The 12,771-nt window shown below is 44.0% G+C and overlaps 1 protein-coding gene across 2 annotated transcripts; it reads left to right on the top strand.

Moving 5' to 3' along the window:
• The first annotated feature begins 2,231 nt into the window (after positions 1 to 2,231).
• Positions 2,232 to 11,978, top strand: LOC133907708 (zinc finger CCCH domain-containing protein 44-like). 2 transcript variants are annotated; one of them, XM_062349778.1, is made up of 12 exons: positions 2,232 to 2,932; positions 3,026 to 3,105; positions 3,739 to 3,920; positions 4,967 to 5,915; positions 5,986 to 6,113; positions 6,914 to 6,973; positions 7,069 to 7,119; positions 7,230 to 7,301; positions 8,242 to 8,386; positions 8,491 to 10,446; positions 10,524 to 10,703; positions 10,797 to 11,094. In XM_062349778.1, the coding sequence occupies exons 1-12, from the start codon at positions 2,469 to 2,471 to the stop codon at positions 10,943 to 10,945; spliced, it is 4,416 nt and encodes a 1,471-aa protein (XP_062205762.1). In that variant the 5' UTR covers positions 2,232 to 2,468; the 3' UTR covers positions 10,946 to 11,094. The 2 variants fall into 2 exon arrangements, with proteins under 2 accessions (XP_062205762.1, XP_062205761.1); XM_062349777.1 differs by having other exon boundaries at positions 2,236 to 2,932; positions 10,524 to 10,708; positions 10,797 to 11,978.
• The last annotated feature ends 793 nt before the right edge of the window (positions 11,979 to 12,771 follow it).

Below are 12,771 nucleotides of genomic sequence, written 5' to 3'. Positions count from 1 at the left end.
CACCTCTGGTCCAATATCTAATTGAATATAACAAAAATTCAGCCAATTGTAGCCTAGAAACTCAAAACAAAATATCTTTAGAAAAGTGAACCTTTTTAACCATAAGTCTGTGCTTTAAGGCATCGCCTAGGTGTTCAAGCGAGCTGCAATTCTGGGCAACGCCTAGCCAAAAGAGGGGAGGAAAGAGGGAAGGAGGAGTGTAGAGAAAAGAGGGAGAGCAAGAGGGGAATCTGGGAACCGGCAAGAGTTCGCATTTCTCCCTTCACCTTTCCCATCCTCGCTGGATCCAGTGTGGTCGATGGTGTAGCTCTGCCTTCGCTCAACTGTGGTGCCAATGATCTAGAAGGTGGCGCTCCATCTTGATAGGAGTAGGGGAAGGGAAGATTTAGGCTCAATAGAGACGCTTTGGGATGGCAGCTCTCGCCACTCGCCGTGGGGCTAGTGGTGTCGGGGACTCGAGAGGTGACGTGAAGCGGAGGGTGTTGGGAGATGGGCATGTGAGGGGGGAGGGGACGATGGGTGTTTTTATGGACTGGTTTGGATTAAGATTTAGTAGACTAGTTGGGTTGACTGCTTGTTATGGTTGTTATCGGTGACATGGGAATCAGGGGTCCTCGAATCTCGAGGTCAGGACAACAGAATACCACGTGGCGTATTCTCTTGGGGACCATCTCCCCGAGGGCCGAGAAGAGCCAGTTCCGGGAGGGGTGCTCGGGGTCGTGAACAGTTGGCATCTGAGTGCCCGTAGTTCCCTAAGGACCCGAGAAGAGACCAATCCGGGAGAGGGCACCCGGGACAAGAACGGTTGGTCCTCGAGTACTCAGAGTTCCCCGAGGACCTGAGAAGCCCCTTACTGGTGGACTCCACAAGAGCTCCACGGTGAGGTGTCAATCGGTGGGAGGCCCGATGCTGCATTTAAGAGGGAGCGTGGCACGTCACATCCAACCACTCCCCCACGCCTGTCGTATTGAGTACGTTAGTCCCTGCCACCGCCTGACAGGGGGCGTGGGGATATTTAATGCGACGGGTCCCATCGCACGTCACCCTGCGGGGCTCATAAAGGAAACGGCTTGAAGATATCGTCGTTGGGCTCGAGACGTATCGCCTGCCCCCCTGCCACGTCAGACCGTGTCAGATCTGCCCTGACCGAACGGGCATGCGGGATGTTCGGCAACTACCCGGTGGGCCCCCCTGCACCTGCTAAAGTTGGGCGTAATGAACGACAGGACCGGTTGAAGGGCGCATTTTTAACCCCTGTAACATCAAACTGTAGCCCCATGATGATTGCTTTCCATTTATGACGTAAGGAAATTTGTGCCCCCGTTCTGGGCACGTTGAGCCTCCCCCGGTATGATAAAAGGAGGGTGGGGGGGGGGCACTTCGAAGAAAGAGGAGCTTTAGAAATCGAGACGACTGATAGAAGTCAAGCTTGAGCAAGTTCAAAGAAGTTCAAGCCGGGTAGAAGCTCAGAGTAACCGGCGCTTGAAGACCGAAGCTCAAGACTTAGATAAAAAAACTTGTAACACAGAGATCCAGAGAAAGGCATTTCAAGAGCATTAATAGCACATCAGACATACAGGAGTAGGGTATTACGTTCCGTGCGGCCCGAATCTGTCTAAAATCTCTTGAGCATTTACTCTTACTAGCCAACGATCATCTGTCTCGTCTAGATCTCATACATTTGCATTAAATCTACGTACGAGGTAAATCCAGAATCAGCCCTTCGGCCGAATCTCAAAAAGGGTCCCTCAGGATCCCCGCTTGCGATGTTCATCCGCCGACAATATCTGATTTCATAGTTCAGTGTGAAATTTGATTGTTATTGTAAAGTTTAGGTGTAATATAGTTGGTTTAATAGTTTAAAGTGAAATTTGAGTGTTATTGTAAAGTTCAGGTGTAATATAGTTGGTTTAATAGTTCAAAGTGAAATGTTTGAGAAGAACTGAAAAAGTTTCACTAAATATGGTAGAATAAATATTTTACTCGTAGTGGGAGCATCAATATCCACTAGCTTGGCGTGCTTGGTGAACACGGGCAATATCGTGGCCGAGCTGCAGCTGTTAACTACATGAGTGTCCACCGCATTGCAAGCGGTTTTTTCTGACATTACCTCATCGTGTGATATTATCACAGCCCACCGAAAATTAGCCCACCTGGCAGCAACGACGTGAAGATCTCCTTCCGTCCTGCTGTGTCACCTCGCCGGTTGCTGGCGCTGGCACGCACCCCCCCCCCCCCCCGCCCCGCCGGATTACGCCAAGTCGCCAGCTCCCCAGTTAGCCCCCACCCGCCTTCGCGTTTCGAGCTTCCGCCTCGCTCTCTCTCTCTCTCTCCCCACGCGCTCGCAGTCGTACACCAACCCGAGTACCCGACGGTCCCTCACGGGTGAGAGCGCGGCGAAGGCGCGCGCGCGAGGGTGGAGGCCGAGCTAGGGTTAGGGTTTTTGGCCTAGCCCGAGGGCCTGATCCATGGACGGGGGGACGGGCCCGGGCGCCGAGCTGCTCTCCCCCGGCGAGGCCGAGTGGCCCCCCGAGCTCCGGCTCCCGCCGCCGCCGGCACCTCCCCTGCCGGAGCGCCCCGGGCCGCCTCCGCCCGCTCCTCCGTCGCGGCGCAACGAGACGTCTCCCATTCCCCATCTCCCGCCTCCGCAGCTGCCGCCGAAGAAGGAGCCGTCTCCACCTCGTCACACGGAGGGGTTTGATGACCTGTTCCTCGGATCGATCACGGGGGCCGCGGTCCAGCCCCCGCCCCAGCAGCAGCAGCAGCCTGCGGCAGCGGGGGCGCCGGTGAAGAGGAAGAGAGGTAGGCCACCGAAGAACAGGGATGGTGTGGCTGCGGTGCCTGCGCCGGCTAGGCCAGTGGTGAAAAAGGATGAGGAGGTGGTGTGCTTCATCTGCTTCGATGGGGGCAACCTCGTGGTTTGCGACCGGAGGTGCGTGTGATGATTGTTAGCAGTTGTGTTACGGAGCAGTAATGCAGGTTCAACTTGTTTGGCCATGCTGATAAGCGTCACTTGTGCCTTTAGGGGTTGCCCGAAGGTGTACCATCCTGCGTGCATCAAGCGTGACGAGTCCTTCTTCCGGTCTCGGGGCAAGTGGGATTGCGGTGAGTTATTCTCTTGGACTGTGGCTCCTCTGTTTAATGTCGATTCATTTTTAGCATAGACAATGAGTACTTGTACAAAATGAGTACTTAAGTGGATGTTGATATAGCACTTTAAGATTCCATAACTTTTGAGATAATAGAAGCCACGATTACTGCAGAAAAAAATAGGAAATGTTTGAAAGAAGTAATTATAAAAACATTCAAGCAGACACTGATGATAATTAATATATATGCTCCCATATTAAATAAGTTAGTCAGTTATGCTAATCTTGCCATCTCAGTCACCTCCAGTGTACAAATGGGAGCTGATTATATGTTACTATGTGGATCTAAAGTTGGTAGAAGAGGGCAAAATTAGAACTATAGCTTTTCCAAAGTGATTCTTTATTGGGGATCTGTTGTAATCCGCTTAAAGACTGAAGTCAAAAGAGATTTATTGTACTTGGATTGACGGAGGAGAAAAGGGCTTGTTCTTTTGGCATTATATCATATTTGGGTAGGAGCTCGACAAAAAATTATCTTGTTTTGATAATTGCATGAGTACAATTATGATATGTGCATGTACGGATCATTACAATTAAAAAATGATGGTTTCATGTGCATTGTCTTATTTCTTGATGTCACACATATCAGGTTGGCACATATGCAGCAGCTGCGAAAAGGCAGTACACTATATGTGCTATACCTGTACGTACTCCGTCTGCAAAGGATGCATCACACAAGGCAAATTCTTTGGTGTTAGAGGGAACAAGGGCTTCTGTGATACATGCTATGGTACTATATTGTTGATAGAATCCAAAGACGATGGTGCAAAGGTATGCTACTATATTGTTGATACATGCAATTTGTACACAAAGACATGTATAAAAAGAAAGTTAGATCCTGCTCTCAGCCATTTGGAAAGAAGTAATAAATTTTGAATAAATATCACCGTTGGTCTCAAGCTACTTTAAGCTTCAATTGGGTCCCTATACTTTTAATTATTCATATTGAGTCTTCAAACTTCAGCGTATGATTAAATTAGATACTTTCCGCAAGCAAGTTGATGTGGCATTGAAAAGTCACAAACTGGCACCACAAGTCATGAGTCAGCCAGTCCATAAATCGCGCTCATGTTGGAACCCAGATCATGATATGGGATTATTTGGCATACACTAAAATTTAATTTCTTGTTAGTACTAAAAAAATATTGATCTGTGTAAATTAGATGTGCTATGTGTTTGGACCTCTTATTATGCGGCATCTTTTACACTATTGTGCTATCTAATGCCAGGTCTTTTCCTCTGAGCTTTTAACATTTTAGTGTTTCAGGATCTGCTATGGACTTCTGTGCATATAAGTTGGTAGCTTTTTATGAGTCAATTTATCTAGTGTATTAGCTTTAATTTGTCGGTATGGGTGGCCTTACTTGCCTTTAATTTGCTGTGCAAAAATGTAGTTTTAGCTTGAAGGAATGCATTAAATATACGGAATCAAAAAATATTTATATCACCTTTTAAAGACTCAGTATGCAATAATCTTTTGATGTAACATATTTCCACCTTCATTCACTTGGATGAACTAGATACTAAGTAGTTTGTAGGAACTCATGCCTAAAAATAGATGCTGATCCTATAAATTACACAACTTTGGCTGGTCAATTTGGGAAGCATATTTTGTTTTGGGAGGAAACATGCCCGAATGAAGCAGTACTACTATTTGAAGTCTAAACACCTTGAGCACGTGAGCAAGCAATACTTCCATCTTAGGCTTAGTTGCATACATCTTGAAGTGGTCTCTCTCTCTATCTCTCGAGCGAGCGAGCGATACTTGGGAGTTGGGTCTATTTATAATACTTGGCATCCTATTGTGCCCTTTTCAGGCTAGTGTTGATTTTGATGATAAAAATAGCTGGGAGTATCTTTTCAAGTTGTATTGGTTGGATCTGAAAGGGAAGCATTTATTAACATTGGAAGAGCTAATCAGTGCCAAGAGCCATTGGACTGTTCCTACTACTGCTGGTAGGAGAGAGAAAGATGAATCATCTGATGAACTATATGATGCAAACAATGACCGAGATGCTAGTTTTGACATCTCTTCAAAAAAACGAAGACAGAATAATTTGTCAGGAAAAAGAGGACGGAAACGTAAAAAAGATAGTGGTATTACTGCAAGGAAGTGTGAAGTTTCAGTTAAAGGTGCTGGAAGCTTACCAAGCATATTACCAAGTGAAAGGATGGCCTTGCCGGGTGACACAAAATGGGCCTCATCGGAGCTGTTGGAATTCATTGGGCACATGAGAAATGGTGATAGGTCTTATATTTCCCAGTTTGATGTTCAGGTTCTTTTGCTTGAATATATAAAGCAAAATAACCTCCGCGATCCTCGCAGAAAAAGTCAAATTATTTGTGATGCAAGGCTTAGCAATTTATTTAGAAAACCGTGTGTTGGTCATTTTGAGATGTTAAAGCTTTTGGAGATGCATTTTGTTGTGAAAGAGGCTCCAACCATAAATGTTGATAGCCAAAGAACAATTGATCCAGATTCAGCTCAAGTAGATAATGGAGGATATAATGAGTTAATGGCTAAATTGGGCTCTGATAAGAGGAGGAAGGTTCATAAGATTGAAAGAGAACTATCAGCTAATCCAGAGGATTATGCAGCCATTGACATGCATAATATCAACTTAATTTACTTGCGTCGAAGCTTGTTGGAGGATCTTATTGATGATGATGCTACATTCTCTGACAAAATTGCTGGTGCTTTTGTGAGGATAAGAATTTCTGGTCTTGGCCATAAGCAAGATATGTACCGCCTAGTGAAAGTTCTTGGTAAGATTATTACTACTACAGACCTGAGCTGCTAAATTCTTATATAACCAGGGTTTAATTCTGTATGCAGGTACACATAAGGTTTCAGAGCGATACAATCTTGGTAAGAAGACAACGGATTATGCACTCGAGATATCAAATTTAGATAAAAAGGAGGTTATTGCAATGGATACTATCTCAAATCAGGATTTCACAGAGGTAAAAAAACTGTGCTGGTGCGTGCAAGAACGTGCAGCTCGGACATTTATTTTTCGATACCTAGTACTGTAAAATGAACCTTACTAATTTGGATATTGTTATATATCCGTACCTTTTTGTAGGCTAATTAACTCACTATATACTTTTAGCCACAAACGAGTATTATTACCAAAAATATTATAGACGCTTTGCAATTGGTAACGATTTTCTGTTTTTAGATACCAAAATATTGTAAATGGCTTTGCAATTGGTAACAATTCTTAGCTTTTAGACCATTAATCTGTACACTTAAAGTTCACTTCAGCTATGGAAATCACCACTCCAACATTAGGAAATATATTGACTTTTTTTGCTAGAAATTATGGTAAAGCTGATTTGAACCTAAATACAATTAAGGGCACAAGGATATCAGAGCTTTGTGTTGAGTATCACTACTAATTTTAACTTCATATGTTTCTTCAAACCTAGTTGTACAAAATCTGATCACAGCTATTTCATTTCAATCTGATAAAGTGCAGTATGTTGCTCATTTCTTTGACCACTTAATTTCTTCTTATTTTTTGCCTTATGCCCTCATGATGTTGTATCCTGTTTGCATTCCTTAAAAGTTGCTGACAGTTTAGAATCATCCCATAATGAATATATTATATACATGTTGGACTATTTTCTCGCCATTTTATATTCACTAGCTTTTAAAATGCAAGCTTTCTAGTTCTCATTATTACTGCAGTAGTAGAATAGTTTATTGCGCTTTCTTCGCTCTATACAGTTGGTTTGCATGCACTTATGACTTTATGCAGGAGGAATGCAAGCGCTTACGCCAGAGTATGAAGTTTGGTCTAATCACCCGACTAAAAGTGGTACTGCTGAGACTCAATATATGATGACCCATCTGATTCCCAAGTCTACCAAATTACATAGTCTGATATGTCCTCTTTGTTTTTTATCAACTCAGGGAGACATATACGAGAAAGCTAAAATCTTCCAATCTCTGCGAGTTAAAGATGTAAGTAAAAACTGTTTAAGGAAAACTTTCTGCATGACTTCTGTTGATTTATTCCAGGATTCCTCTTGCTTTACTTATAACCTGATATGCTTTGTTAAATTATTTTCCAGTTGTTGGAAAATGAGAAGCAGAGGCTGAGCCATCTTCGTGATCGTGCTAGTGAAACCGGACGTCGAAAGGAATATCCTTTTATCGTAGTATGATGTACTACTGTTACATTTTTTTTTACTTCTTTCTGTCCTGTTGTTCCTGTGGATCGTTTGTTTTGGAGATATTATCTAGCGGTTCTCAATATTTGATCACCGCATTGTGTGCCTAGTTGCCTATGCTCAATGGAGACAACCTGTTAAAATTTGCACGGAAATTATTATTTGGCAAATTATTGATTCCATAAGGACCTATTGTTCAAGCAAACTTTACTTAGAAATTTACAATTTTCTTTGTCGAAGTTTGGCTAAAACCCGTGCAGAACCATGCTTTTATGGGTTTGCAGGTTTCATACAAGTTTGCAAATTTTCAGCATTCATTTTACAGAAAAGCTTTCTTCCATTATGAATTTCTTCTGTCTTGTCACTCTTTCACATTAGGATCAGCCTTATTGACTGCTAGCTTTGTGAAGAGCATACAATCTTCTGTCATCCTCACTGAATTCTTTTTTCTTTTTTCTTTCTTTTGTGAAGAGCATACAATCTTCTGTCATCCTCATTGAATTCTTTTTTCTTTTCTTTTCTTTTTTCTTTTGTGAGGAGCATACAATCTTCTGTCATCTTCATTGAATTCTGACCGCTAAGGAGTGAGTTTTGCACTATTCTCAAACTACCTTGTGTTTGTTATTGAAGAGATTTGATATCAAAGCATCTTTTGACAAATATGATTTATCACTCATTGCATATGAGATGACGCATCTGATAAAATCTCAAAGAGTTTATGCTATGGCTTTCTTTTCAGTATCCTAGTTCTTTTGGCATCAGAATCTTACTAGAAAGAATTATTATCATCAGAGGTCCCTTTCTTTGTTTTTGTTCAAACTTATTTCATAGCCTCAAGCATCTAGGCTATGATGTTGATTGGCATCGACACATGTTCTTATGGATCATTTATGATCCTTAACTATATCATACACTGAGAGAGTGTGTAGAAAAGTTGCAGCTTCTGAACAATCCAGACAAAAGAGCACGCATGATTAATGAAGTTCCAGAAGTACATGTTGATCCCCATATGGCTCCTAATTATGAATCCGATGAAGAACAGGATTACAAGAAAGCTGGTACTAAATCTATGTGAGCTGTTCCTATTCTACAATGATGTGTTGTACTACTTGTAGTTCTATATATTGAACTTTTGTGAATTTGCTTGTTGGTTTGTATGCAGTTGATTGGACCACAAATAGGAATGGATCAGATCTATTATATCCAGGAAGAAATGGAACAGAATCGAGTTCTGTGGAGAATCATACACAAAAGTGTCTAGATGCAAGTGGTCACACGAGTAGTCTGGCTACAGAGCATGTGGCCCATAGAACAGGAGCAGGAAGTAACACTAATTTGCACTCAATAAATGGATGGGATATTCACCCTCACATTAATTTAAATGACACAGCAGTTGAGGCTGCATCACTTTCATCATCTGGAGTTGTATCAAGTGACTCGGAGCCAGAAAAAGTCTGGCACTACAAGGACCCTTCTGGAAATGTTCAGGGGCCATTTACTCTTTTGCAGCTATCCAAGTGGGCAAGTTATTTCCCACATGACCTTAGAATATGGCTTACATTTGAGAGTGAGGAGAACTCACTGCTGTTGACCGAAGTGCTTCCAAAACAGCAGAAATATTTTGTTCAGCCTACAGCAGTTACTACCAGTGATAAATCAATATGGACAGGCACTGAACAAGATAGAATCAACTCAAGTTTTGTTGCAAATAGCTCTTCCTCCCCTATTGGTTATAACGTGGTCATTTCTTCTGCATTATCTAGCCAGTCTGCTGATCCAACAAAAGATCCAAAGCTTCTGGGTGGAACTTTGCCATCGAGACCTCTGAAGGATGCTCACACTTTGCATGGCCAGGTCCAGCATCAGGTTAATTATTCATGCACCATTCCATCTTCGTATGGACCACCTGGCTCTCATGATGAGGGGGTCCCAAGAGAACAGGTTGGTGAATGGAACAATCGTCAGGACAATGGTGGTATGTGGAGTCCAACCATATCGCCCATGAATCATAGCTGTATGAGTAATGTGGAGCAGAATCCTGACGTGTGTACTACGAAGGACCAATTGCCTGTAGAAGATTTGAATTCCCAAATGGATTCAGGTTCGCAAAAAGTCTCAGTTCTTACTCCACAACAATCTGAGAGAGATCTTGCCATTTCTCCAACTACTACAAGTTCATCGGAGTTCAAAACCGTGTGTCAGCAGAAAGGCTCTTGCTGGAGTTCAGCAACAAATGCCGGCACTCATGATGACCTTCAGTTATCTATTGCTTTAGCAAAGCCGGAGAGCTGTTTGCCAACAAATCCTGTTGAAGATAGAGATTCTGGTTCGGCTTCTGGTGTGCCTAGTCAGTCAGGAGCTCCTGCCTGCCCTCCCCAACCAGTTCCATCTATGTCTACCTCTAATATAAGCAAGACCGAGACGACCATGAATCAGCATAAAACTTGCCACCCTGATGCTTCGAATGAACCATTTGATCAGCATCCTGAACCTGAAAGTGACCCAGTGCATTCCTCTAAAACTCAAGATCTTGAGTGTGAGTACCCTTGTCCAACCCCAAAACTGGAGAGGAAGGAGACTTCCATGAACGAGCCAGGATCAACGGCAGTAGCACCTGAAGATTCAGCTACAAAGACATGTGTCCTCTCTTCAATAGCTTTTGTATCAGAAACATCTGGCACACCTGCTGGTAAAATTGGTAGCTTGCAATCACTCAAGGAAACATCATGTCTAGAAGGACATTTAAGAGACAGGGACTCTATCACTCAAACGGAGCAACTAAATGGAGAGAGTACAGCAGTTAAGAGAAATAGCATTGTGGTTAATCCTATATCTAATACTGAAGGGATAGCTGTGTCTGATGTTTTGGAATCGTTAACAGAAAAAGATTGTGAAAGATACAGTATGCATGGAGCAGCGCCTTCAGAAAATTCTGTGCCAACTTCAGCTGAGGAAGAACAACCGCAATGCTCTAGTCCTATTGCATTGTCTCCTTGGGGTGAACCAAGTTACTATCAGGGTGAGGCTGTTGATTCTGCTCTATGGGGTGTCCAAGATGACCCTAGTAATGACATGTGGTCGATGCCTTCACCAACACCTGCCCTCCAACCTTCCTCAGGTTAATCAAAATGCCTATTTTTTTTGTAATTTTCTGTGTTTGATTAACAACTTGTAATCCTATTTTATCTTCTACAGGTCTTGGAGCTGATGGAAAAGATGCTCCATGCATCGTAGAGGAGGTGATAGTAGCCCGAGGAAACAGTACTTTTGTTGAAACATTACCAACACAAGGGGAGAAAAAGATGGAACAGGGAAACTCAAGTGCTTCCACAGGTTCTGGAGTGCCGGAACAGGAAATGATATTCAAATATCTCAGTAGAGTAAATTTCCAACTTGATCCATCTTTTGACTAGAGAAAAGTCTTAGTAACACTGTGCTAACTAACATAGTACTTCGGACTTTTTTTAGGAAAAACCCAAACAAAGTGCTGCCTCAGGCCCATCTCTAGATGGAAGCACAAAAGCTTCGGGTTGGCAACCCTCAGGCACATCTCTAGAGGGGAGCGCAAAAGCTTCAGATTGGAAACCACCAAGCTTATCGCTAGAGGGGATTACTAAAGCTTTAGGTTGGCAACCATCAGGTTCATCTCTAGAGGGAGGTGTGAAAGCTTCAGGTGGGCGACGATCAAGTTCGTCACCAGAGGGGAGCAGAAAAGCTTCAGGTTGGCAACTGCCAGGTTCTTCTACAGAGGGGAGCGCAAAAGCTTCAGGTTGGCAACAATCAAGTTCATCTCCAGAGGGGGGAAGTAAAGCTTCAGCTTGGCAACAGTCAGGTTCTACACAGGGGAGCACAAAAGCTTCAGGTTGGCAACCGTCAGGTTCTTCTAAAGAGGGGAGTGCAAAAGGTTCAGGTTGGCAACGGTCAAGTTCATCTCCAGAGGGGAACAGAAAAGCTTCAGGTTGGCATTCGTCAGTTCGTGAGAGCTCAAAGGTTAATTCGACATTTGGCACCAACGAAAACCGTAAATCATCTTCTAGTCACCAATCAACTACACCAACAGCGAAGCACTCTTCTGAAGCACCAAAGAGACATGGAAACAGCGACAAGAATACTGCTGGCTGGGGAGAGGCTTTAGGAAGCAACAAGATCTGCTATCCATCCTCTGGTAATGCCAGTCGGGGCAGCCAGGGGGCTCACCACCAGGACAGGCGCCACTCTCGCAGCGAACCGTGGCGGGGCAGCTCAAATCATTCTCGGAGGTCTGATCATCGTCAAGATCATGGCAGTGGCGGATCATCAAGATCATCGTCAAGAGGGCAGTCGCAAAGAGGGGTATGCAAATTTTACGAGAATGGCCACTGCTGGAAGGGCGTATCCTGCCAGTACCTGCACCGTTGATCCCCATGGCAGCCGAACGTCGTGCAATTGCCTCCTCGTCATCACATTTTTGTATAGTCCCATATGATTACCTTGTAGTCAGTGTAGGAGCACGCTCGTTAACCGTATTGGCACCACCAAGTTACTAGTAAATATGCGTCAGCATTCAGCGCAGGAGTATGATTAAACTAGCATTTAAAGTTTAGATCCACTGATGTATGGCCATGAATGTAGATTCCCCATTTCTGAAGCATGAACGCATGATTTACTCCATTCTGTCCAGTTAAATGGGATGTAGTCATTGAAACTCCATGGTCAGCTATGCCAGATGTATCTAAACGTCATCCAAAGCCTAGATGAGTACTGCACTTCTGAGTTCTGAACAGGCGAAGAACACAGTAGCTGGGATCGTTTTGCCGTCGAGCGGGTCGGCTACGCGAAGCACTGTGCCGCCGATGGGTAGAGGCGTGTTGCGGCGGTGGCTTGCAGCGTCGGGAGAGCCGAGAGCGGCCACCGGTCCACATCCGATCCATGGACCGTGCCGTGTCGCAGCGGCACCTCCTACCAACTATGTGTCATACCTAGTTTTAAAGAACAAACCAGATATATTTCGCATACTCCCTTCGTCCAAAAGTATAGGACGTGTTTCACTTGTCAATTTATCCAACAATATAAGGCGCATGTTTGTGTGGTTTTGGTCAATAGCGCCCCTATTTACTCTAAGTTGCTGCATGCCACTAACTGGTTGCAACGCTAAGCGTTGCTTCGTGTTCCACGCCAAGAAGAATAGCAGTTGCATGCATGCTTATATAGCTAACACATTGGCCGGTCTCCATGAAAGCACCGCAACTAAGAAACAAGAACTGCATGAGCGTCAAAGTTGAAGCACACATTAGCAGCGTAGAGGTAGTTCCAGACTCCATGGAGGAGGGCGAAGAAGATGGAGTACTCATCGACGATGGTGAGATCGTCTCGGAATCCATGGATGAGGGCGAATAAGAGGAAGTCCATCGACGATGGCGAGGTCGTCCCTGACTCCATGGACAAGGGCAACGAAGATGAAGAA

Source organism: Phragmites australis, chromosome 24 (assembly GCF_958298935.1).
Source record: "Phragmites australis chromosome 24, lpPhrAust1.1, whole genome shotgun sequence".
NCBI lineage: Eukaryota > Viridiplantae > Streptophyta > Magnoliopsida > Poales > Poaceae > Phragmites > Phragmites australis.
This window is presented reverse-complemented; position numbering and strand designations above follow the sequence as displayed.

Excerpts from the sequence above, each read along its gene's own strand:
- LOC133907708 (XM_062349777.1), top strand. The coding sequence starts at position 2,469 with ATGGACGGGGGGACGGGCCCGGGCGCCGAGCTGCTCTCCCCCGGCGAG. Across the intron at positions 2,933-3,025 it reads CTCGTGGTTTGCGACCGGAG|GGGTTGCCCGAAGGTGTACC; the intron begins GTGCGTGTGATG and ends TTGTGCCTTTAG. Across the intron at positions 8,387-8,490 it reads ACAGGATTACAAGAAAGCTG|TTGATTGGACCACAAATAGG; the intron begins GTACTAAATCTA and ends GTTTGTATGCAG.